The sequence below is a fragment of the Tenrec ecaudatus genome, chromosome 7, assembly GCF_050624435.1.
Source record: "Tenrec ecaudatus isolate mTenEca1 chromosome 7, mTenEca1.hap1, whole genome shotgun sequence".
Classification (NCBI taxonomy): Eukaryota; Metazoa; Chordata; class Mammalia; order Afrosoricida; family Tenrecidae; genus Tenrec; species Tenrec ecaudatus.
Window position 1 is genome coordinate 158,929,279 of NC_134536.1, and position 26,776 is coordinate 158,956,054.

The following is a 26,776-nucleotide window of genomic DNA, read 5'->3' on the forward strand; positions in this document are numbered from 1 at the left end:
CATCTGGGATCTAGGAAATAGAAGAGCAAGTGGTCCCCGTGGCAAATGCGAGGATTCCACACTACGGATTGGTACCTAACGTGGTAGCGGGCGAATCTCGAAGGCTTACGATGCCTGTGCCCCACCCCAGCCCCCACCCAGCACCTCCCCTTGTTTTGGAGGCCCGCGTGGTCCAATCTCATTGGCCGCCGAGGAGCCCGAGGCCCTGCCGGAGGCAAAGCAACCGCCGCAGCTGTAGTTCTGGGAGTTTGCTCTCGCGGCCTCTCTGCCTTCTGGCCCAGGCGCCTTCGCGCGCCCACGGGACTACAACTCCCACAAGGCCGCGCGCGCCGGCGTGGGCGTGGCCAGGAGCGGAGGACCCTGGGGGCGGGTCCGTCGGCCCAGAAGAGGGGCGCTCGGCTCGCCGAGCCTCACTGGAGCGGCCCAGGGCCTCGGAGGGCGTCGCTGGCCGCCGGCTGACGGACGTCGAGTCTTCTCGCCTCGGAGTCGCTCCCTGCCTGGGGACCGGGATCCCCTCTAGGGTCGCGCGTGCCGCCTGCCGGCCGCCCGCCGCGAGGGACGTGGCTGGCCTCGGCGACGGGTTCGGTCAGCATGAGGCAGGGGGTCCGTGCGGCCGGGGCAGGGCAGGGGACGACGGCGGCCTCCGTGCAGTTGCTGCTCGCCTTGCGCTTCCTCCTGGGCGTCGTCGAGGCCCAGGTAACCCCGAGGGATGGCCGGAGCAGCGGGGCGGATTGGGGATCTCGGGGGCCCGGTGCCCGCGCAGCTGGGCGTCCCGCACGCTTGTGCGGCGGCGTCGAGGGCAGGGGACCCGGGCTGCCCTCCCCCTTTCCCCCGGGAGTGGAAAAGCCGCAGGTGGCGGAGGGGGGGCGGCGAGCTGGCAGCGAGACTCAGGAAACACCTGCTCACCGCTTGCAAGGTGCAAGGATGGCGACCCTCCGGGGAAGTAAAATGGGGAAGGAAGGTGCTGACGGGCACCTCCGGACGGTTTTGCGTGTCTAGGAGTGTGACAGGAGCCAGGACGGGAGGGGCAAACGTGGGCTGTGTTGCGAAGAGAGCGCATCCAATGGTGACACTCTCGCTTTTGCAAGTTAGGGGGTAGGAGGGAGAGGTGGAGGAGGTGGTAGACCTCCAGGGCTTTCTTTGCAAAAGCGGAGCGCCTTGAGAATGGGTGTGACTGGACTTCCTGGAACCATTGAGCCGGAGATCCCCCAGGTGTTTTACCCTCCTTTGAGCACCCTCCGTTACTCAAGCATGCTTTAGTTGGACCGAACATGTGTCAGGTCTGCTAAGTCTAGTGGCATCCCCAGGTGAGTAGGAGACCTTGTGGCTCAGGTGCCTTGGCCATTGGGAGGCTCGGGCTGTCCTCAGTGTGCTGGAAATTGTAGGGTGAGTTGACCAGATCCTTCGTGGTTTCAGATCCACTGTAAGAGAGAGGGGTTTGTTTTAACTCAGTCGGCTTCCAATAGGCAACCTGGTACTGCCCTGTCTTGTCTGCACCTGCTACAAAGTGGTAAAACTGTTTAGAAGAAGGACAGGGAAAGGATCTGGGGGGGGGGGGCTAGATAAGAAGGGGTGATGTCATTGGAAGCAGTTAATGCTCCCTGCTATGAAAAAAAAAGAAAAGTAACTGTGAGTGGAACATGTAAACGTGTTTATCTGACTTTTTTTTTCATGGTTTTACGATGTTTTGCATTAAATACCAGACTACCTGTTTAATTTGCGTCCATGTTGATTAGGTTTTAAATGAAAGAGTTATCAAAAGGGACAATTTGGAGGTGAATAATAGTGATCATGTATAACATGTTGTCACTAAATTATACATGTAAAAAGTGTTGAATTGTTATGTTTTGTTATATATACTTTACCAATATTTGCCCATGAAAAATAAGAACAGAGTTTTGTTTTTCTCCTAAGGAGCATGTTAAAAAATACAGCAGTTCTAGCCTTACATCCAGACTTTTTGATTCAGTGGGACTGGCCTGTATTTCAGAAATCAGCATTTTAATATGCCTGAAAATAATGGCAATATAGTTGTATGGCTTTGAACCATGTTTGAAGAAACATTGAAATGGTGGGCATTGAGGGCAAATGTAGAGGTATGGAAAGTATGATTTTCAAATTTTCTACTTAAATTTTAGGTGGTTGTTTTTAAGTGAAAGTTAGATCTAAGTATTGATGTTTCCATTTTAATATTTTACACTAGTTTTTGTTCTGCTGTACACGCTATCAGTCAGAACTGACTCAATGGCACCTTATCCTTTGCCACTGTATTAATGCTTTAGTGGAGCATCTCATGATTTCCAACCTAACAAGGGGAGAGGAGGATCAAGAGGCCAAGGTTGATTCCTATGAAGCCGGTCACACATGCCTCCACCTTCCAATCTATAGGGTTTATTAGGGAAGTAACAGGTTATAATTCTGGATGAGAAACAGTTGTTGGATCAGGATAGCCCAACGGCGGCATGCCTGTCTCTCTGCACCTCAGCCCCACACCCTGTGGCCTCTTTCCTGTTCCAGCAAAGTTCTTAAGGTTCCACCAAGTGTCAGGAATACACCACAAGCCTCTCACCTGAAGGCACTAGATTTTCTTGTGCCATGGGCTGAAAGCCCCCAGGTGTCTTCTCCTGCCAACACTGTCCCTGCTTCTCACCATTTCTCTAGGGCAGTGGTTCTCAACCGTCCTAATGCCGTGACCCTTTCATACAGTTCCTCATGTGGTGCTGACCCCCAACCATAAAATTATTTTCATTGCTACTTCATAACTATAATTTTGCTACTGTTATGAATCAGGCAACCCCTGTGAAAGGGTCGTTCGACTCCCAAAGGGGTCGCAACCCACAGGTTGAGAACCGCTGCTCTAGTGTAACATCTTTGTCCACTCCTGCCATCTTCCTGATCAAAAGATTTCCATGTATACCTCTGGGATGGCTAGTTAAATTTAGTGAATTGGCAAAACTGAACAGTCCCCATTTTATAGTTTTGCACACTTTATTTACATTATTATAGAGCCCTGGTGTTGTAGGGGTTACGAGTTGGCTGCATGGTTGGCAGTTAGAAACCACCTGCGACTCCACGGGAGAAAGGCTGGACTTTCTACTCCAGTAAACAGTTTTCATTCTTGCAAACCCACAACAGGCCACTAGGAGTGAGCATCGGCTTGATGGCAGTGAGTTTTATTCACATTATTCACAAGCTATCCAATCCCCTTGATGGACCACGAGCACCTGACATTTGCATGGCCCTACCCAGTCACTTGGTGGGAGTTCTGGAGGCTGTACAATGAGGACCATTCAAGTCATCCTCTGTATCACAGTCACCGATGTAGTAATTTGCGGCGGACCAGCCTCCGCACAATCGAATGGGTCCAAGGGTCGGTTGTGTAATTGAAGGGTAAATTAAAGCGATAAAGCATGCAAGTGCTCATGACTTCAGGACCAGGTCCAAGCAGAGAGAGAAAGAGAGAGAGAGGGAGAGCACAGTAATGTAATCTCTTGAGCTGGCTTGCAGGCCACAGTAACCACACATGCAACAAGAAGGGGTTGTACAAGAGGCACACAGGAGGGGCGATGAACTAGGAGTGTACACGCAATAGGGAGGGGTGGTACTGGAAGCATTCCTGTAACAAGATGGGAGGGTTCTAGAGTCAAGATCGCAATAAGCGACCATATGTTTGCAAGCAGCCCCTTAAATTAGGCATTATTTGGGGGTGGGGCGCATTGTGGGAAATAACTTTTACATAGGAGAATGTGAGTGGGACGCATGTCCAACTTACGGACGTGAAGGTTCCCTCTCTGGGAGCTTTGGCCTCCCAGACTCCTTAATGAATGAATGTTGAGTTTGTCCACTCCCTTCCGGGTTTTGTTTCTCCTAGTAATTTTGTTTGACATTTCTTCAGTTACCAATACATACGTGTAATTATACGTATAATTACATGCTTTCTACAAATAAATATACATGTATAATTCAATAGAGATATATTCTAAGTAGCATGGTGCAAGATAATCTTGAAAAGTGAATCCTTTGGTTTTTATTTCCAGCGTTACTTTCTAATATAATATTTGGCAATATTTTTTGGACCCTGTTACTATCCCATTTCTAAATTGCCTGTATCTGTCAACCCAGCACTCTGAGGTGCCCAACATGTTCTTTGATCTGAAGACTCTTCATTCCAGTTGGAATTTCAGACTGCTGCAGCTCAGAGTCAACATCTTTCTTCATGTCATTGGCTTCTGGTCAGCTTGCTGTGGCCATCATCCAATCTGGGACAAATGGGTGCCAGTGGCAAGCTTGGCAGTTGACCCACACATCTCTGTACTTTGGACCATCTTGCCCTTTCCCATACTCTTATCACCCCTACTCCCCTGGAGCTAGTTCATGCCATAGGCTTAATATCAGACCAGTCTGCCTTGCCTGTTCTTTCCTCTGCAGTCTCTGTAGACCAGGTCAACATTTGCCGAAATGCAGCCTAGTTCTTCATTGTTTCTTTCCCGTTGAACATATGAATCCAGGTGGTCACCTGTCTAGCATCTAGGTCGCTCACAGACTCCCTTTAACTTTCAGCCCTAGAAGAGGGTGTTCCCTGGCGGGGATAGAATTTTCCAGCCTAGGCGCATCTGTAGGCAAACTGCTTTCTGAAAAGGAAAACAGCCAAAACATTTACCTTTTTTTCTTCTGGGTACTTTTAATCTTTCCATCAAAGATCTACATGCGTTTTCACTCTGTTGGTGGCTCTGCCTTGACGGTTCTCTCTTCCAACTTCTGAGACAGTTCTCTTCTGGCCAGGGGAATGGCAACCAGAACTGACCCAGCCCCTTTATGAGTGTTTCCAATACTCTGTTCACATAGTTCCACCCAGTAATTTGGTAGGAGTTACAGAAATATAGACAGAAGAGCCCTATTCAGACATTTCACTTCACCACAGTAACATGCTTCAATATGCCTTACCTTAGTTCATTTGCTGAGCCCTGGTAGCGGAGTGGTTATGCTTTGGGCCAGCAGTGTGAGACCATCAGCCATTCTGAGAAAGACAGGCTTTCTACTGTGTTCACAGTTCCAGGCTCGGAAACAAACGCAGAGGGGCAGTCCTGCCCTGTCCTGTTAGGTTGCTATGAGCTGACATCAACTTGATGATAGTACGGTTTTGTTTGGTTTGGTTTGGGTTTTTTTTAGAATAAACACCTTTAATACATGTGCTACGATGGGAAGATTTATTTCCCTTTTCGAGCTTTGATTTTCCTCAGATAAAACTCCAGTTCCTTCCCCTCTAGCACGTAGCCGTCTGCTCGGCCACACTGGCCTGGCCTTGAAGCAATACAGGCGAGAAGCTTGCCCTGCTGGAACTGCTCCTCCAGAAGACTGCTGATTTTTGCATTCTTTTTCCGTTCATCGTATTTCTTCTGAATTTTCTTTGACCGCTTCTTATTTAGTATCTCTTCCTCTTCAGGAGTCAGCTTAGCCCCCTTTTTCCGGCCCAGGGGCAGTGCAGAGTGGGACTCGTACCACTGTCGGTACGGTGTGCTGTCAACGAGCACGATGCAGTTCTTCACCAGCGTCTTGGTCCGGACCAGCTCATTGTTGGATGCGTTGTAGACAGCATCAATGATTCTGGTTTTGCGGGTACAACACTCGGAGCCCCCGGAGAAGTTCCCCACGTCCAGCCTCAGGGCCCTGTACTTCTTGTTGCCTCCTCTCACACGAACCGTGTGGATGCGGCGAGGGCCGATCTTAGTGTTGGCAGCCGGGCGCCCCAGCTCATACTTCCGCTTCTTGTGGTAGGGCTTCCTCTTGCCCCTGGTCTTGCGGCGCTAGTGCCAGTTGTCCTGAGAGATGCCCATCGCTCGGCGCTGGCTGGAAAGAGCTTGTTTTGTTTTTTATACGTGTTTGAGCAGTGATTAAGCTAAATGAAGTTGAAGGAGCTTAAAGGACCAATCAAGAGAGTGGAGTAAGCTGGAGTCCTAATGATAACCCACACAGTCTAGCTCAGAATACGTATTTCTCTGTATTGTTGATGTATTATTCTCTGTATTATTTTATTTATGAGGAATAAAACAGAAAAGAAACTCAGAAAATGGAATTAAGCCAATTATTTTACTTCTCTACCATATAATAAATTGGTAGGAGGAAAAAATTAAAAACAATGGTACAATATACAGGGTAGAATTAGATTTTTTTAAATCCCTCTATTAACAAGAAATCCAGGTGCTCTGGTAGCAAAACAGCTAAGACCTAGATTTCTAACCCAAAGGGCTTCCGTTTGAAGCTACCAGTCATGCTGAGGACAAAAGACCTGGCCCTGTGCTCCTGTAGTGATGGGGAAGCCTATGAGAACTTCTGCTTTGTGTTCTAGACTTGCTGTGAGTCAGGGCAGCATTGACAGCACACAACAGCAACACCTACAGAAATCGGTCATTAAATTACATGCAGTTTAATGCATATAATTGACTAGGATTCTCACCGATAACATGCCCAAAAGAATAAGCAGATAACAGTAAGGGAAAAAAATCACAGACATATAAGGAAACAAGCATAAAATTACAGACAACACACTTCGATTTTGAGATGATCCGAAAGGTGATTTAAACATCACTGTTCTTTAAAGTGACTTAGGAGGCTAGGTGGCGTAGTGGTTACACATTGGGCTGCTGACCATAAGGTCAGCCGTCTGACAGCACCAGCCGCTCCCCAGATTAAAGACAAGCTGCCAAGAGTCCCAGCCCTGGAAACACCGGGTACGTCTAGTCCCTCCTGTGGGGCTGCTACGAGTCGGAACCCAACCCGAGGGCAGCAAGTTTGGCTTTGTGAGTGCATTCTGTCAAGTCTCTTGTGTCCTTTTCACACTATAATTTGTTGAACAGAAAAGTTTGAAAGCACGGAAAGAGAACAAGATAACTTCAAAGTTGATGAAACAGATTTAAAAATAACAAAATAGAGCTTCTAGCTATGGTTATATAATAAATGAAATTCAGTGGCATGGATGAAATAACTATTATACCGGTATAAAAGTTCATGCACCAAATAAATGAAATTTTGTCCTGAAGTATGATGTAGCATGGGTCACGTGCTACCTGTGGGCGGGTCTGCATGTGGGCGGACCCACCTGGAGACTGATAGAGGAGCGGTGTCTCCGTTCCTAAGACCATCGGAAATAGGTGTTTTCAGATGGTCTTAGGCCATTCCTGTGAAAGGGTGGTTTGACCCCAAAAGGGGTCTCGACTCACAGGTTGAGAACTGCTGGTTTAAGGTAATAATTTTGATATGACTGTAAATTGGCAAAATGCGAAAGATGACAGAGTTTGGTTAGTAGTACAAAATAGGAATGTCCCATCTTAACAATAGGAAATAACTCAAAATAAAATAATTGAGGTTATTTTTGATGTTTTCAAAAAGTCATCTGCTACATTTAAAGGGCAGAATGTAATGTATAATTATTCAATTACTTAAATAAAGCGAAAACAAAATGTATGCACCAGCCACTAAAGCTAATGAAGAAGGAATTGAAGAATTCTACCCAAGGGTTCATCTGAAGTTGATCAAACATGCAATCAAGATGCATTGATAATTATTGGCGATTGGAATGTAAAAGTTGGAAACACGAAGGAATAGTAGTTGGAAAATATGGTCAAGGTGATCGATAAAGCTGGAGATCACATGATAGAATTTTGCAAAACCAACAACTTGGTCAAAGCAAATACCTTTTCTCAACAACACTAATGTTAACTGTACACACGGACTTCTCCATGGAGTCAACAGAAATCAAGTTGAGCACAGCTGTGGACAGATGGATCTTGGCTGAAAGCAGAGAGCAGCAGAAAGGTGTTTGCTGGTATTTCATTGACGATGCAAAGGCGTTGGACTGTGTGGACCAGGGTAAGCTACAGAGACCCTTGAGAAGAATGGAATTTCAGAGCACATCATTGTTCTTGTGAGGATCTTGTACATGATCAAGAGGCAGTTGTACAAACAGAAAAAGGGAATAAAACATTATTTAAAGCCAGGGAAAGGTGTATAGCGGGGTTATCTCCTGTCACCATACTGATTCAGTCTGTTTGCTGAAGAAATCGTCAGCAAAGCTGGCTTATATGAAGAAGACTGTGCCGTCAGGATTGGAGGAAGGCTTATCGACAATCTTCAATATGCAGATGACACAACCTTGCTTGCTGAGAGAGAGGAGGGCTTGAAGCCCTTACTGATGAAGATCCAGGATTGAAGTCTTCAGTGTGGATGTGACTCACGGAAAAGAAGGCCCAAATCTTCCCAACTGGTCCAGTAGACAGCCTCATGGTAAATGGAGGAAAGGTTGAAGTTATCAAAGATTTTATCTTGCCTGGATCCACAATCAGTGCTCATGGAAACAGCATTTGGAGATCAAAAGAGGTGTTGGACTAGGTAAATCTGCTGCACAAGACCTCTTTGGAGTATTGAAGGACAGGGACGTTACTTTCAGGACTAAGATGCCCTTGACATGCCATGGTATTTTCAGTTGCTTTATATGCATGTGAAAATTAGACATGGAATAAGGAAGACCGAAGAATAACCAATGCCTTTGAATTGTGGTGCTGGAGAACAATATCGAAAGTTCCATGCACTGCTAAAAGGACAATCATATCTATCTTGGAAGAAATCCGGTTAGAGTACTCCTTGGGGGCAAGTATGGCAAGACTCTGTTTTACGTTCTTTGATGATGTTGTCAGGAGAGACCAGTCCCTGGAGAAGGACATCATGCTTGGTAAAATGGAGGGGCAGTGAAAAAGGGGAAGAGATGGATTGACACAGGGGTGCAACAATGGGCTCAGGCATGGAGACAATTGCGAGGATGGGAAAGGACCATTCAGTGTTTCTTTCTGTTGTGCACAGGGTCTTGGTGGTTCATGAACAGATGGCGCCTAACAACAAACCCAACTGAAGACAAGATTGTTGACTAAAAGACTCACCCTGATGTTTTTCTACTTGAATAGCTAATACCTCCTTTTTGAATAAACTCACTCCCAGTTTTATACTTGACTAACAAAATTAAAGCAATGAGAATAGAATTTCCACAGAGGACTCCATATATCGATCTAGTTGGTCTCTGCACCCATGTAGTCTGACTTCTTATCCATTATCATAGAAGAACTCTTGGTGCAAAGGTCAATCTTTCGACCAGTTTGCTATTAGCACTTATTGTTTCCCACTCAAGGACATGCCTCTTGTAATCTTTCACTCCTGGATCTTCAAATTTTCCTTAGCTAAAGGATCATCTTTTTAAAAAATTATTTTATTGGGGGCTCATACAACTCTTACCACAATCTATACATCCATCCGTTGTGTCAAGCATATTTGTACATCTGTTGCCATCATCATTCTCAAAACATTTTTTTTCTTGAGCCCTTGGTACCAGCTCCTTATTTTTACCCCTCCCTCCCTCACGAACCCTTGATAATTTTTTTTCATATCTTACAACCCCCTTTTCCCTAATCTTCCTGCCTGTCAAGTCCACTACCACAAGTATTAACACCAAGCAGAGACAGGCTTCTGCCCTCAGGTCATGTAACCATCTAATCTGCTCTCCCAAGCAACGCGGTAGTTAGCCTGCCTAGTACCCATGAACCCAAATGCCACCCCCTTTATTTGTACATCTTAAAATCCACTTCAACAGAGAAGGCCGCACCTCAGCTGGGGGCAGTTCTCCCGATGAGACGAAAGGGAGAAACGCAATCAGTTGTTGCCATACAACATACAACAGAGTGGTAAGGTCACCCCAAAGCAACAGCGATTGTTGAATCTGGTTGAAAACTACTTCCTCTCTTCATCCTGATCATCTTAACTAAAATCGTAGCCTTCAATACCATCTATTTAGTTCTTAAACTAAAAGTCCCTAGAATTCTCTGGTCTATACCTGCCTGTACCTCTGCCTTTCACTATCTCTACTAGGCTGAGTAGTAGGTATCTCCAACTTAATATATCAAGAACCAAATGCCTGAACTCCCACCCCCTCAATCCCCCAAACTCCATCACGCACACGCTCTTGCCTTACTGCCTTCCCTGCTCCCCAAACACACAAACGTGGTTCTGCCCCCAGGTTCTTTATCCTCTCTTTCTTGTGTAAGGTGTTTGTCCATTTCCCTCGTACATTCATGTTGGTCCTTGAGCTCTCTGCCAAAGTGTCACCCCATCGAGGAGATGACTCCTGATTGATGGCAAGCCACCGTTTTTCTCGAGCATACAATAGGAAAACTATAATGTGATTAATTACTGGGTCTGCCCCTTCGAAACATAGCCCTCCTTGGTGACGTTTTATAAGGTCTTGATCCCTGTAGTTAGAGGCAATGTTCAAGCATGAACTAACTTCGAGTTTAGGGTGTTAATCTAAACCGAACTCACTGCCATCGAGCTGATTCTGACTCAGCGCCACCCTTTATGACAGGGTAGACCCGGCCCTGCCAGTCCCTTAGACCAGAACTCTGTACAGAATCGAGCAGTAAGGGTTTGAACTGCTGTGTGTAGCACTCACTCTGCCCCCAGAGCCCCTTCAGGCTTAAGCTCTTTCCATAACAGGCAGACCAGTTGACCTGGTGCCCCGAAGATGCCCAGACGTGTTCAACACGTCCTCTACTTAACCTTTTGACATTGTGAAGACAAGAGCTGCACCTCCATCAGAACCCCAGATGCAGGCAAGATGCCTTCTTTGTGACCTCTCTTCTTGATTCAGTGTGTGCAGAAGACTAATGCTGAGTCCTCATTGATGAGCACCCAGCAGACTGCTGCCCCAGGACCCAAGTTAGCCATCTTGATGGACGTCCCATTGTACTCCTTGGCCTGGGCTAAGACAGTGAGATCTTCTTTCACTTTTGAATGTTTTGAGTCTCTGTCACTGTACTGAAGAGGAGCCCTGTGGCATAGTAGGTTATGTATCGGGCTGCTAACCTCAAGGCCAACAGTTCAAAACCACCAACTGGTCTGTGGGAGAAAGATGAAGCTGTCTACTTCCTTAAAGAGTTAGCGTTCAGGAAACCCACAGGGGCAGTTCTACTCTGTCCTATGGAGTTATGACAAGTCCTCATTTTTCTAAAAGAAATCACTTTTGCAAAAACAAAGCACAATAAGACTCTATTTTACCGTTCTAACTCTATTGTAAGGTGTTTGATTAAAGAGCACCCAATAAAGGTATTTAATAATAATAATTTAAAAAAGGAGTTTGGGTACATTTTTATACTCGAATGGAGACTGTATTCTTCTTATGAACAACGTGAATAACCTATTAGTAGGCTGTCTCATTTTAGAAAATAGAGATTTTTAATTTCAATAAGTTGTAGGCTTACCTTTAGGTATGAAAAAGAATACAAAAAATGTATTCTTTATCTGATTTCCCCCAAGTTTTCATCCTTGGTAATTCTAATGTATAGTGAAGATAATAATGCCTATTTCACAAAGTGCATTTAAAGAACAAATCAGATAATATATTAACTGTCTTGGTAAAGTGCCTATCACATATGCTCAATAAATGTCCATATAAAATAAAGATATGAAGCATTATATACGATTATGATACACTGTGACTTATAGTTCGGTATGGGAAGAGATTGCTCTAGCATTCTAATTATACTTGGAATATATAGATATAGATATATTCGGCAGGGAAGAGAAAATTCAATATCTTTTTTTAAACTAGTAAGGAAAAATTGTACACATCCCATCCTTCAATTTTTAACAATTTAATTAATATTAAGTATGATGACGTGAAATTCATAATACAGCACTTCTGTTCATATCTCTGTAACTCCCATCAATTTGATTGGTTGGAATTATGCAAGTAGGGTGAGTGATCGTTATAGGGGGTGTGTTAGTCTGGTTGACTGCAGAAACAAATTCAGATAAAACACGTGTGTAAAAGAGAAGTTTATATAAAAGAGCAATTGTCTACTGAGGAAACATCCCAGCCCAGTCCAGCTCAAGTCCGTAAGTCTGATCTTAGTCCATATGTCCAATACTAGTCCATAAATTCCTCGTTAGACTCACATAGCAAATGCCAGGATGCCGACTGTAGGGAGATCACAGGGCGGTGGGTGAGAAGTCTTGTGGACTCACTGGCAGTGGAAGCAGCTGCAAGGCTCTGGCTCCATACGGCTTGTCAACAGGAAGGTGACGCAGAGCAAGAGTGTGTCCTGCCGCCAGGGAGGAAGAGAGGCTGTGACCTAATTGACAGGCTAGACTCCACCCCTTCGTTCTATTCATCAAGTTGACATGAAATTATGTAACCACCACAGAGGGTATTGGTCAATTTTGCCCTTCCTCCGGCTATAAGAAAGACACATCCCAGAAGGTGAGAGAAAATTTTTCCAAATCCCATTATCGGTACAACCCATTTTCCACAAACTTTTTGAAGCCCCTTTGTGTCTTAATGGGTGTTTGTTGAGGCTGCCCTATCAGCGATTTGCATAAAAGGTGTTTTTTTGTAGGTCACTGGAGTCCTGGATGACTGCTTGTGTGACATCGACAGCATCGATAACTTCAACACCTACAAAATCTTCCCCAAAATAAAAAAATTGCAAGAGCGAGACTATTTTCGTTATTACAAGGTAAGGTTATAATTTTTCTGTTGTGGCATTGACTGAGTATTTATTTTATTTTATTTTATTATTTGATGTTTTCGAGACTGCACACAGCGAAACATGCACCAATCCAACAGATTTTACCAGTGTGATTTGGTAACAGTGAGTGCAGGCCTTGAGCTGGACATCTACTCTCAGCCTCCTGCTTTGAGTTATTCCTCCCTTGATAATATCAGTTCACTGCTCCCTGAGATCCCTAGCTTGTCTTGTCAATTTGACCTTGTGTGGGTAATTTTTAAAATATCACAGTGCTCCAGGCAGGCAGTTTTTAATAATTAAGCTGGACTATTGTCTAATTCTAAGAAGCCTTCCGGGGGTATTTTTGGTTGTGCATAAGCAGTGTGAACAGCTGCTGCTCCTTTTGTTGTTGTAAATAGGCTTATCACAGAAGTTTCGCCTGTTCAACTCTCTTCAGGTATACGACTTCCTGGCAGCAATCAGCCGTGCATCTCTACCCTTAATCCGTGTGGCATTTCCATGATAGCTAATCGATTATAAATTTGTATTCACTTGGCGCATGGACATAGCAAAATACACACCAATGTACCAGATTCTATAGCACAGTTTAGTAACATCGGTAACAATAGGGAGAGAGGTGTCTGCAGAGTTGTCTGTAGATGTGACTTCAATGACTTATTTGAAAGCCTGTTTTGATTATTTCCTTTGTCATTTGAATGTCTTCAGTGTTATAGGAAAAATCTGTCAGGCTTTTTGTGAGCAAGAGTCTGAACTCTTTTCCAAGTTAGGGAATTCTTCACCCGTCATTTTTGGTTTGGAGGCGGAGACTACTTCCAATTCCAGGGACTTCACTTAGGTTCTATTACGTAGCCAAACACACCCAGACTTTGAGTTATGCTCACGGCAGTGTCAGATGCTAGCGTTGTTAGGGATGCGAAGTTCCACAGCAGAAGCCACATACTACCCAACCCACTGAGAAGGCTAGCAACCCAGGCAAAAGCTGCAAGCAGCCCACTGCCCATAGGAATGCCGATTAAGGGGAAAAAAAATTCCAGAACTTTACAAAATAGCCAGTGTTAGTTTAAAAGCAGCAGCATTTCTTGTCTTTAACTTCCCAGTTTGTCTTTAAGATTTGTGAGCTATTCCATCTCAATCTTTTCTAATAAGACCTTTGTTGGTTAATCAACTAGGATGTGTGTATTGTTATTTTTCATTTGTAAGCTGTGGATAATTCTGACCTAACGGGATCTCATGTAAAGATTCAGTGATGGTCACTCATTTCAAATATTTAAGTCACTGGTAGGCACTTGTCCCAGAGAAGCTTTCCCCTAGAGCTGATGCCCTGCATTTGCACTTCCAGTATCGTAAAATGTGAGGGAATCGATTTATGTTTGCTAAAAGTACCCCCTTGCGGTCTGTTGTAGCTCCCGAGAGAGCTATAGGACCCCTGGGAAACAGCTACAGGAACAGTGTGCCAGAGCCCAAGTGGTGACTTCCCTTGGCATCAATGGATGAGGGACAGAAAACGAAGGGCGAGAAGGGGGGTGGGAAAAGGCTGATAACGTCAGTGAGCATGTCAGGAAACACTGGGGGACTTTTTAAGATGCAGTGATCCAATGATCCTTCAGAGGACCCTTTTGAGGCGAGAGGTCCAGGCCTTGGTATCCTTCCCTCAGTCGGTCATTGGATGGAGGCTGCTATAAGAAGAGGGGCTACAGCCTTGGGCAAGAGAGAGCTCTTTCCTGAGTTTGCTTTCCGACAGTGTTTCAGAGTATAATAAGCCCTTTATTCCTTAAGGTTTATCATTCCAATGTTTGCCACGGTCTGTTCCGTGTCTTGCGTATGCTATCTGTTGCTGCCGTATGACAAGTTAGTTTATAGTTTGTAAACGCTTCAAGATCGAGCGCCTTCATTCATTCCCCATTTTTCGTCGGTCAGGAATTAGGAGTGACTTAATCCGGTGGTTCTAACTCAGGGTCTCTAGATGACAGTTGTGGTGTAACTGGAGCTGCAAGGGCTAGAGGATTGGCTTTCAAGATTCCTCGCAGAGTTCCTCATCATTTCCGTCACAATGAATCACTGGACCTTTTACAGGGAGGACATCTAATGTGGCTAATTTGTCCCCAAGAGGGTGTTTAGTCAAAAGGGCTGGAACCTTTTGGGACATACAACATTGATCTCAGTTGCTAGTAGGTTGGACATTTCTGCAGCCAGAATAGCTAGCAAGATCCGTCTTGGTGCGTGGGACCCTTGCGTGTTAATCTCACACAGAAGCTTCACCTACGTTACTGTGGCTACTCCTTTTGTACGCCAGTCTTCCCAGCACCCGACGGAGGCCAACTATGTAGGTAATGTTGCCTTCCTAGTTGAGTACTGCCTCTTTTGGGTGGATGTTAGCGTGTGGCATGATGATCTTTATATTTTTGGTCCATTCCCATATGTGAGCTGGAACTTACTTGCCTTGCGTAACTTGCATTCTAGTGGACATAAACAATGACAAGATACGTAAGTATGTACTCTGTTAGATAGTGCTAAATGCTAAAGCTACCACTCGTCTGTTCGTTTGTTGCAACAGGTGGTGGCTTGTTTGTTGCTGTGACACTCAAAGCTATGCCACTCGTCTTTCAAATGGTAGCAGGGTCACTCATGATGAACATGCTTCAACAAAACATCCAGAGTACACACCGTCCAGGAGGAATGGGCATCCAGTTCTGAGGAATTAGCCCCTGAAAACTTTATGACTAGCACTGAGAGATTGTCTTACATAATGCCTGGAGATGACGAGACATGTAGGTTGAAAGCCACTCCAACTGAGTTGGAGAAACGCTGCCTTCTAAAAACGTGGAGTTGATATTAATAATTGGATGAAGCAAAACTTCCAGGACCTGCTGGTAGGGTACAACTCAAAATGAGAAGAGCTACAATCACTTGGTTTCCTGTGCTGAGAAAGACAGATTCAGGAGCAATGGTTGGCATTCATTGTCCAAAAAATACTTCAAGACCCATCTTGAAGGTCAATACTATCGTGGGATAATATCTAAATGACTCCAAGGAAGATGAGTTAGTACAACTATGACTTAAATTTACAAACCCGTCACGAAAGCTAGTGATAAAGAAATTGAAGAATTTTGCCAACTTATTCAGTCTGAAATAGATCAGACACGATTGAGATAATTGGATGACTGGAATGTGAAAATTGGAAACAAGGATCAGGAATTAGACAATGCGACTGTGATAGTTGAATGATTTTAATGTTAACAAGATGCTTCCGTGTAGGGGTGGAGTCACCCTGATACTGTGTCCTTGGGAGAATGACCTTCTTATAAGCAGAAACCATGGGCCCACCCTCTCTCTCTCACCCATCACTTTCCTGCGTGCTGATCACCCTGAGAGCTTCCAGAGCCCTGCCACGTTTCCACCAACCTTGGATTCACACAATTCTGTACCCACTAGTCTGTGATCTTCCTGCATTCTGCATCTTTTCTTGTGACTCGGTGAGTATGAAGAGGGACTTATGGACTAGTGTCAGACTTACGGACTTGAGACAGACTATACTGGAATGCTTTCTTCCTATATAGTTACTCCCCGATATAAAGCTCTTTCTTACATATCTGTGAGTGTCACTGGATTTGTTTCTCCTAGTCAACCTGGCCTGACACACCACCACTTCACCTTTCTCCTGCTGGGACTTCACTGGGACTCTGTCTGCCACCAGAGACTCTGAGACCTACGGGCCCCCTACCTTGTTTCCACCAAGCTTGGAACTATGTGACTGCACTCACCCACCAGTCATCTTGTTATCTGCTTCACCCTTCAAGTCATTGCACCTGCAGTTACATGAGTCTGAAGAGGACCCAACTAGCATTGGACGTACGGACTGGACGGGGGCTTCTTCTTGATAGGAAATGATTTCTTATACATAGATGAGTGTCACTGGATTTGGTTCTTTAGACAACCAGGCTTAACACAGTGGCCTTAGCAATGGAAACAAAGCTGCCCCCCAAAACTGGCACACTGAGATGGCTACTTTGAAGGTGATAAGGTTGTTTTTAAAAAATATTTAAATACATAGCTTTGGAAAATTAAAACATTTCCAGTGTGGTTTTTTTTTAGGGGGATACCCTCTCATTAGCTAATTTGGACATTTATTAACAGACCTGAAACTTTGTAACATGTCTTGGTAAACAACTACCCTAGTACTTGTCACTAACATTACAACATGTAACCTTTCTTAATAAACCCTTTAATTGGGACATTTGTCTATGACTTTCTATACAATGGCTGAAGTGGGTATTAGAAACCACAGAGAAATTTGTGATAAGACTTGTACAAGCCCCCAATAGAATAATTTATTAAAATAAAAAAACAGAGAAAGAAAGTATAGGACATTAACTAAAGCAATGCATGTTACCTCCTCAGAGGTCTCCATCCCACCATTCCATTATTGTCTGTTTTAAGTGTAGATTTTTCTCTCTAGTACTTGAAATATCTTCCAATAAATAGACATGTAAACCTATTGTGTCTTCAGTAGACTTCAGTTCCAGTGGTCAGATGTACTTTTTCCTGGCTGTTTTCCTGTAATGCCTAGCCAAGTGGCTGCCATGTAGTAGTTGTTCAGTACAGGTAAGTATTTATTAAATGAATAGATACTTAAAAGGACCTTGGTAAGCTAGGTAACATTAGAAAACTGGAATACATTAAAGTAGCCCTAAAATACTTCCTAGTGTTCTTTTTTCCTGCTTTGGAAAATTTTGGATGTTCCCAAACTATAGTCATGACAAGGAAGAGGAAGCTTTTCTTGTTTCCTCACCACTCTATTACGAGTGCCTGGCACAGTAGCACTTCAGAGGCCATTCCATCACTACAATACATGCTTACTAACGTGAATTCTTCCATCCTCTCTCTTCAGGTTAACCTAAAGAGACCATGTCCTTTCTGGGCTGAAGATGGCCATTGTTCAATTAAAGACTGTCATGTGGAACCCTGTCCAGAGGTAAAAAAAAATTTTTAAAGGGTTGGTCTATGTGAGAAGTACTTGTTCTTGGACTTTTAGATTAGCACAATCTCTCCTCTATTTTTGGCTAATATTTATAGATTGTGGATTTATCAACAAATTCACATGCTGTGAGCACCTTTTCACCCAGCTCATTGAAGATGTATTCTGTTCTTGGCACCAGAATGGGTTTTAAAATCCTCTCATACCCATTGGAGTTGGTAAATGGAAAATCAGTGCCTCTTCCCGGAGTGGGTTTGCAATGGGCATTGCATGTGGTTGTCATGTCTTCGTCTATGGAACAGTTCCTCAGGGTTTCTCTTTCTTTCGTTGTTTTGACTTTTTAATTAAAGCGACACAGGCTGATTATTTTGTAGATTATCTCTCCTGTAGTTTTTTCCCGTTGTTTTCTAATGATTAGATTCAGGTTATCAGCATTTGGGCCGTCATGCCATAGAAGGGATAGTGTGTGTTCTCACTGCGTCATGTCTCAGGAGGTGTGTGATGTCATTCCTAATGATGTTAAGTTTGATCGCTTAATTATGGTGCTTTCTGCGAATTTTCTTCACTGTAAAATGAGAAGCTGTTTGAGACTATGAAAATGATCTTATTTTCATTATTAGTTTTAAAACTCATTGATGATTCTTGCATTAGTCAGTTATTTATATGATAGTTGCCAGACATAGGTAGTCTCCAATTTATCATAGGGCTTCACTTAGATGATTCCACCTTCAAGTTGATTTTGACATAAGTAGAGTATCTCTTGGTTTCCAGGTTTTGTTTCTTTTTCTTTTAATATTATTACCTTTTATTAGCAAATTAAAAAAAAATCCAGTGGTGTCAGTGTAGTAACAATAAAAACCGAGTCATAAAAATTGTTCAACTTCAACACTGGTGACACAGTGCGGGAATTGTGTCCGATCTGACCCCATCACACTGAGACGAAATACTAAGGGCATGCAACAGAACAGCAAAGGGAGCAGAGCAAGGAAGTCCCCAGGTAACATCAAAAATGGACTGTAGGCCAGGGCATGGCACCCCATCGGAATCCACTGGAAAACTCTCATAAAGGTCAACAAACAGACCTTGAACTATTTATTTAGGTGTAGTAGTCTGGGTACTTTAGAAAAACAAATCCACAGAAACTCATGTTTAAGAGAGAATTTTATATAAAGGGTAAGTGCAAATCAAGAAAACATCCCAACCCAGTGCTGCCAAGTCCACAAGTCCGTTAGCCCATTAACCTGTATGCCCAACACCAATCCACAAAGTCCTCCTCCGTCTCACAAAACACACACTATGATGCCGACTGCAGGAGGAAAGCCGAGTCAGTGAACGTGTAAGCATCTCGGCGCTGGCCAGGGTCTCCACACGGCTGCTCCAGCATCCAGGGCTGCATCGGGGTGGGTCCATGTGGCTTCTCTTCAGGGATTCTTGCAAGAAGTGAGCCTTGCAAGCTGAAGCAGGGAACTGCTAAGGCAGCTGCACCCTGGTCCGGCCATCAGAGAGCAAGAGACCCGAGAACTAGAAAGATGAGGCTCACAGAGCCATTTATCACTCTGCCCTTCAATTATTCCCACAGTGTTTATCGGCCAGGTTGGCACAGTAAATTAACTCAATAGGCTTTTTTTTTTAGTTGTTGGGTTTTTTTTGTTACTGTTTTTATTGTTTTATTTTCTTTTGTTGCTTTGTTTTGCTCTGTCTTGTTTTTTTTTTAGTTTGTTTTTTTAATCATTTTATTAGGGGCTCATACAACTCTTTTCACAATCCATACATACATCAGTTGTGTAAACTACTTTTGTATATTCATTGCCCTCATCATTCTCAAAACATTTGCTCTCCACTTAAGCCCCTGGCATCAGCTCCTCATTTTCCCCCTCCTTCCCAACTTCCTTCTCCCTCATGAACCCTTGATAATTTATAAATTATTATTTTGTCATTTCTTGCCCTCTCTGATGTCTCCCTTCACCTACTTTTCTGTTGTCTGTCCCCCAGGGAGGAGGTCACATGTAATGCCAGATTTGTAAGGTAGAGCTCTGTCTTGTTTTTGTGCATATTATTATCTCTGCAGTTCTATCTAGATAAGATAGGCTGGATATACAATCCGGAGAAGGAAACAATAGGTCCGATGTTTCCAAGGGGTCATGGAAGGGGGAAATGGGGGAAAGGAAGTGGGTGTTAGCAAACCTAGGGACAAAGGAACTACAAGTAACCTAAAATTGATGGTGAGGAGGATGTAGGAGGCCTGGTGGGGCTTGGTCAAGGGCAATGTAGCCGAGGGGAGTTACTGAAACCCAAATGAAGGCTGAACATGATAGTGGGACAAAAGAAAAGACAAAGGAAATAGAGGAAATAACTAGGAGGCAAAAGCTATTTATAGAGGTCTAAATACAGGCTTGTACATATGTAAATATATTTATGTATGATGATGGAGAAATAGATCTATGTGCATATATTTATTGGTTTACTATTAAGGAAGCAGATGGACATTGGGCCTCTACTAAAGTACTCCCTCAACACAAGAACACTTTGTTTTAATAATCCAGCATTCTGAGATGCTCACCTTCCCGACATGATCGCTGAAGACAAAATGGGTACGTAAGCAAATGTGGTGAAGAAAGTTAATGATGCTTGGCTATCATAAGATATAGCGTCTGGGGTCTTAAAGGCTTGAAGATAAACAAACAGCCATCTAGTTGAGAAGTAAAAAGCCCACTTGGAAGAAGCACACCAACCTGAGTGATCATGAAGTGTCGATGGGATCGGGTATCAGGCATCAAAGACCCAGAACAAAAATTCATGTCATTGTGAATTGGAGGGGTGGGGAGTGCGGAGTGGAGACCCAAAGCCCATCTGTGGGCAATTGGATATCCCCTTACAGGAGGAGAAGGGCCAGCCAGGGTGCAGTGTAGCACCAATGACATATACAGCTTTCTTCTAGTTCTTTAATGCTTCCCCACCCCCACTATCATCACCCCAGTTCTGCCTCACAAATCTAGCTAGACCAGAGCATGTACACGTGTACAGATGAGAGCTGGAAACACAGGGAATCCAGGACAGATAAACCCCTTGGGACCAATATGGAGAGTGGCCATTACTAGGAGGGTGAGGGGAAGGTGGGGGAAGAAAGGGGAAGGTGGGGGAAGAAGGTGGGGGAAGAATGATCTACCTATAACCGCCTCCCAGGGGGATGGACCACAGAGTGGGTAAAGGGAAATATCGGTCAGTGAAGGTATGAAAAAATAATGATTTATAAATTATCAAGGGTTCATGGGGGAGGGAGGAAAAAAATGAGGAGCTGATACCAAGGTTTCAAGTAGAAAAAAAATGTTTTGAAAATGATGATGGCAACAAATGTACAAATGTGCTCAACACGATAGATGTAAGGATTGTGATAAAGAGTTGTACGAGCCCCCAATAAAGTGATTTCTTTTTTTTTAAACTTTTTATCCTTTCCAACTCCCTGTACCAGTACCAACACAGATTTCACCATGACCCAGGGCGTAATCAGCCATCTGCCTGTGCTTTGATCCGTAGATCTTAACATTAAACATTGAAAGTGAACATCCCGGTGGATGAGAACATCAGCCAATTATGTGCTGCAGCTTTGTGTGTAGTGCGTTCTACTAAAGATTTACAAAATCCCAAGCAGGAAAATGGACAGGTCACAGCTGTGATTGGTTCTTACTTGAGTACGTCATAATTTGGGGAGTACCTGGCGTGATTTTCTCATTTCATTGCTGCTGCATCTAGTAGTTGGTGTTCTACTACAATCTCCTGGAAGCAAGAGCTTTACTTTGGCTTCGCACTAATTCAGTTATTTCATTATGCACTTACATCAATATGAACTTCAGTTATTTTACTTAGTGGTTTCTTTTTATTATGTTACTATCATTGAATAACATTAAAAAATTAATCCTTTCTAAAGAATACAGTTCAGTGATTCCATGTGGAGTCAAAGAGTTGTGTCACTGAAACCACTGTCTAATGTTAGGACCTTTTTGTCGCTGGCCTCCCCCTCCCCCACCCACAGAAAGTCTGCATTTTCCATTAGCAGTTACTGCTCCCCCTTAAACCCCAAACCCACTCACCTACTTCCTGCCTGCATGTTCTTGCCCAATGTCGACACTTCATGAGGTAAATATGTGGCCTCTTGTTACTTGCTTTATTTACTCGACATTATGTTTTCAGAGTCCGTTGCATTGTGAGGTTACGTCATTTCTATTTTGGGCTGAATGCTGTCTGATAGTAGGAATATGCTACATTCCTTTACTCATTCAACGCTTGATAGACATTTGGATTCTTTCTGCTTTGGGGCTATTATGAATGATATTACTGTGAACATTGGAGTACTAGGTTTTTTTTTTTTATGAACCTGTGTGTTGAATTCCAAAATGGAATTGGTGATTGATCATATGCTAACTCGGTTTCTCTGCGACATGACTAGACCACTGTAATGACAAACAGTTTACATACCCACCGGGAATTTCTAGAGATCTTTGCCAACACATGTTGTCTGTCTTTTTATTTAGCCACTCTAGTATCCTAGTAAGGAGCCCTGGTGGTGCGGTTGTTAAGCGTTGGGCTACAATCCTCATGGTCAGCAGTTCAAAACCACCAGCCACTCCAAGGGAGAAAGGTGGGGTTTTCTACTCCAGTAAACAGTTACAGTCTCGGAAACCCACAAGGGAGTCACTCTGAGTCATCCCCCTAAGGCATGTGAGGGGTGTGTGTGCGCGGGTGTATGGTTATGTGTTGAACATTGTGATTGGTTCCCCCCTCCTTTCCTCCCCACCTTCTCCCTTCCCTCCTGGTATCGCTACTCCCATTTCTGTGTCTCAGGGGTTTATCTGACCTGAATTCTGTGTGTCGTGAGCTCTGTCTGTACCAGTGTACAAGATCCAGTCTAACTAGAACCGAAAGGCAGAACTGGGGTCATGGTAGTGGGGTGTGAGGAAGCCTCAAGGAACCAGAAGAATATTGTGTGGTTCATTGGAGCTATACTGCGCCCTGGTTGACTCATCCCTTCCTGTGACCCTTCTATGAAGGGATGTCCCATTATCTACAGTTGGTTTGGGGTCTGCTCCAGCCCCACCTTGTACTCAACAATATGTTTTCTTGTTTGGTTGTTTTGAGCCTTCTGATGTCTGTTACCTGATCCCTTGGGCACCTCATGATCACACAGGCTGGTGTGCTTCTTCCATGTGGGCTAGTTGCTTCTCTGCTAGATGACTTGTTTAACATCAAGTATTTAAGACCCCAGACACTGTATCTTTTGGTAGCTGGGCACCATCAGCTTTCTTCACCACATTTGCTTGTGCACCCGTTTGTCTTCAGCGGTTGTGCAGGGAGGGTGGGCATCACAGAATGCCAGGTTGTTAGAACAAGGTATTCTTGCAACCCCAAAACTTTTAAAAGGCATTTTTCAGATCTTCTTCAGAGAAATGTCTAATCACATACTTGTCCCTATTTTAATTTCCTTTTTAATTGTTGACTTGTAAGAGTTCATTAATGAGTTCGATGATGTATAGCTTTCTGAATTGCTTTTTTCCCCTTAATGTTAAAATGTTATTTAATGTTTATAGTGGATTGGGGGAGAAAGAGGGAACTGATCGCAATGATCGGCATATTAACTACCCTACCCCATCCCCCAGGGTGACGAACAACAGAAACATGGGTGAAGGGAGACACCAGATGATGTAAGATATGAAAATAATTATAATTTATCAAGCACTCATGAGAGTGGGAGGGTGGTTGAGGGAGGAAAACAAATGAGGACCTGATATCAAGGGCTCAAGTAGAAAGAAAATACTGTGAAAAGGATGATGGCAACATATGTCCAATTGCACTTGACACAATGGATGTATGGATTGTGATAAGAGTCCCCAGTAAAATGATTTATTAAAATTAAAAAATATGTATTTACAGTGGATTAGTCTTTCATCTTAAATTTCTGATAAGAATTCTTATTTGTTGAACTTTTTAAATGGTATATAAAAATATAAAGATTAATATGAACCCTCTAACTCTTTACCCAATTTCAGGAACAATTTACATAATGACTCAAACGGTATACCCGTTATTTATTGATTTCTAATCCCACCCCCTTTTCTTTTCGCCCAGAGATAAAAACTATCCTTTCATGTTGATTCCTTAAGGAACGTGAAGAGTTTTACACTATTTGGTCTTTGAGGAGGACATTATCGGACACTTTATGTTGTAATGCACGTTTTGCTGATGCAGAATTAGAGTTTGCATTCGATAATCTGAAGTCACCTTTTAATCCTCGAGACACGGAGGAAAACACACCAAGTTCTCCTCGGTGCTGGAGTGACGAGCCCTGAGCCGTCCAGCCTTGTCGCGAGAGGGACCCCTTTCCTGGTGCAGGTGCCCGTGGTTTTCGCGTGGCGGTGCCGTTGGTGGCTGCATGAAGCAGAACCAAGTGGCAGCCGGGTTCCAGCTCTTGAGGTCGGGTGGTCACTCTCCTGTAGGGAAGGCCACCGGGCCTCTTTGTCCTGGCTCAGGGACTCCGCCTCAGAGAAGAGGCTCACCTGGTGCACCCACACACATCCTGGATGGCCTCTCGGCATCATCACAGTGGACCGTGCTTGGGCTGTGACCATGTGCTGTCAAGTTGGTCCTGACTCAACGACAGGACCGTACCGCACCAGTGGTACAGCATCATGTGGCACCTGGTGAAATATATCCTTGGTGATTCCAGTTTGCTTCTTAGAGCTCCTTGGAATTGAAGAGAAAAAGCTTGGTGCCATGCCTAGTGGAAATAATGGGCTCGCGAGAAGGAGTCCATCAAGCAGACTGTCTTTGAAGGATCTTCAAAATAAGGGAACTAAGAGAGCCTTGGATTCCAGGGAGTCTCAAGAAAACGGAGAAAGTTTGAGAATACAGTGGATCTGAATTTGACCAAATTGTTCCTGCAGCTAAGTCTTCACCTGTGGACCGTGAGGAGCGAGAAAGCGTGCTGCCGTTCGTGGCACTGAACCCCCCTGGCAATACTCGTTATCTAAACCAGGTACTTCAAGGCTTCTATTTCTGTCCTGCTTTTAAATCTCAAGGGAGACCAGCAACAAGACAAAACGTCCGACAGCGCCATCAAGTCGATGCTGACTCATAGGGACCCTGTGGGAGAGTAGAACTGCCCTGAGGATTTCTGAATAGAACGCCCCTTCTTTCTCCCCAGAGCAGCTGGTGTGTTCAAACTGGGGACCCTGCAGATGGCAGGCCAGCTTGTAACCACTGTGCCACCAGCACTTAATATTATTGCAAGGAAGAAAGAAGCCCTATTAGATGAAGCCAGGCAAAAAGATAAGGGGAGGGAGACAGTGGTTGGTGTACGATATGAAAATAATAATACTGTATAATTTATCAAGGGGCCATGAGGGTGTGGGGGAGGGAAATGGGGGAAGAGGAGCTGACCCCAAGGGCTCAATAGAAAATAAATGTTGGAAAAGAATGATGGCAGCATATGTACAAATGTGCTGGACACGATTGATGTACGGATTGTTACGGGACTTGTAAGAGCCCTCAATAAAATGTTTTTTAAAAAAAGATAAGGGAAATTGCAAAGAAGATTCTTCACAAGTTATCTAGTTTACAGTCTGTCCTGAATCATTTCCGTTAAATAGCTTCAAGCTACTTTTCTCTTAACTCCAGAGAAATATACTGATGAGCTTGCTACGCAGCCAAGGCGACTGCTTAACCTGCTCAGGGAACGATACCCTATGTATGAAGGATATTTACAGCGTGCACAGGAAGTATGACCGTGTGCATGCCAACTCTTACAAAGAGAAGGTGTGAGAAATGTGGCAGAACCACCTGCTAAGGCAGGAGAGAACTCTCATTCGAGAGAGGAAACAGATGGTAGTAACAACAGAGAGATGGACAATGTAAGGCTGGTAAGGACAAAATGCCTGAAGTTGTAACTAGGCCGTGGAAGGGCTTTGCAGCCAGTGCTCAGCGCTTGTTTGCTGTGATGGTAGACTCCCCAAGATCACCACTCCTCTGTTCATACTTATTAAATTGTCACTCCCAGAACGGAGCCCAAAGCCAACCGATGGTAGCTGTGGATTATTCGTAGTTGTGACAGTGGCCTTACAATTAGTACTGGGTATTGTAATGAGTCTGTTAGAGTCACTGACCTTAGCTATGAAGCGCTAGATAAGGGAAATCTGATGGTAGACCAACTGTGTGAGATAGGTAAGCCATAGCCAGTAAATGTGGAATAAGCAAGAGGTGTGGTTGAAAATTATGACAATGAAGGAGTCACGGGAAACACAGCCAAGCAGCCAAATTGATTTTTAAACACAAAGATGTAGCAGCTGTTGGACTTCTGGAGGACAACAGAACAAAGCAGATTATGAATTACATAACAAAGCAGCCAATCCTGAGACAGCATCTACTGAAAGTAGAAATTCTGAGACTGCTACTACACATGGGACCCATGGATCTGACAGCAAGCAATCCAGTGACCAAACCGGCACTAGTGGTAGTGGGTGCTGGAATAAAATGTCCTAGGTAGTGCGAAGCATGAAAGATTTGAAGGGAAGTGGTTGCTTTTCGATGATTCCAAAGTAAAAGTCACTGAAGAGACTTTTTGAATTCTCTTTCCCCTTCTACATCTCTTCTTACTGTTATTTTATAAGACATTATAGAGCAAGTGTAATTTCCCTTGTGTCTATTAAACAGACATGGACACACATTGGCGATGTTACTTACTTCAAAGGATCTTTAGCTTATCTTTTGTAGCTGTTGGGTATTACTAGTCTCTCTAAGGTTTTATATAGTGAAATTTGAATTACTGAAAATGATACAAATTTTTAGCATTCACTTACCTTACTAGTAACTAGTTTTCCATTGGGAAACAAACTTGTATACATTCTAAACAAATTATCCAATATGGAATCATTTAAAAGCATACTTTTTGTGCTTACTTAAAAAAATAAAGTGCTTTTATTCGTATCTGCTTATTTGGAGTAATTACCTACATGTTGTCAGACCTGTGGTTTTCCAGGTAAGAGACAGAATTTTTTAAAAACAATTTTATTGGCATATAGTCTACAAACTGCAATTTAAGTTTAGTCATATTAAGAAGAGTTGTACAATTATTACCACCATCAATTTTAGAACATTTTCTTCATTCTTATTTTTAATCATAACATAGTTTAATCACATCAAGCAGTATTGTACAATTGCTACCACAGTCAATTTCAAAATATTTTCT

The 26,776-nt window shown here is 43.7% G+C and overlaps 1 protein-coding gene and 3 pseudogenes across 1 annotated transcript in view; 3 read left to right on the plus strand and 1 right to left on the minus strand.

The window, feature by feature from the left end:
- The first annotated feature begins 361 nt into the window (after positions 1-361).
- Positions 362-26,776, plus strand: part of ERO1B (endoplasmic reticulum oxidoreductase 1 beta) — an 83,289-nt gene continuing 56,874 nt past the window's right edge. The window contains exons 1-3 of the mRNA XM_075555289.1: positions 362-696; positions 12,435-12,554; positions 17,455-17,538. Of these exons, the coding sequence (XP_075411404.1) occupies positions 592-696; positions 12,435-12,554; positions 17,455-17,538 (309 nt within the window). The 5' untranslated portion in view covers positions 362-591. The remainder of the gene's footprint in view (positions 697-12,434; positions 12,555-17,454; positions 17,539-26,776) is intronic.
- On the minus strand, positions 5,173-5,839 carry LOC142453012 (small ribosomal subunit protein eS8 pseudogene; annotated as a pseudogene).
- LOC142453120 (ubiquitin carboxyl-terminal hydrolase 1 pseudogene) lies at positions 24,307-25,316 on the plus strand (annotated as a pseudogene).
- On the plus strand, positions 25,313-26,197 carry LOC142453121 (ubiquitin carboxyl-terminal hydrolase 1 pseudogene; annotated as a pseudogene).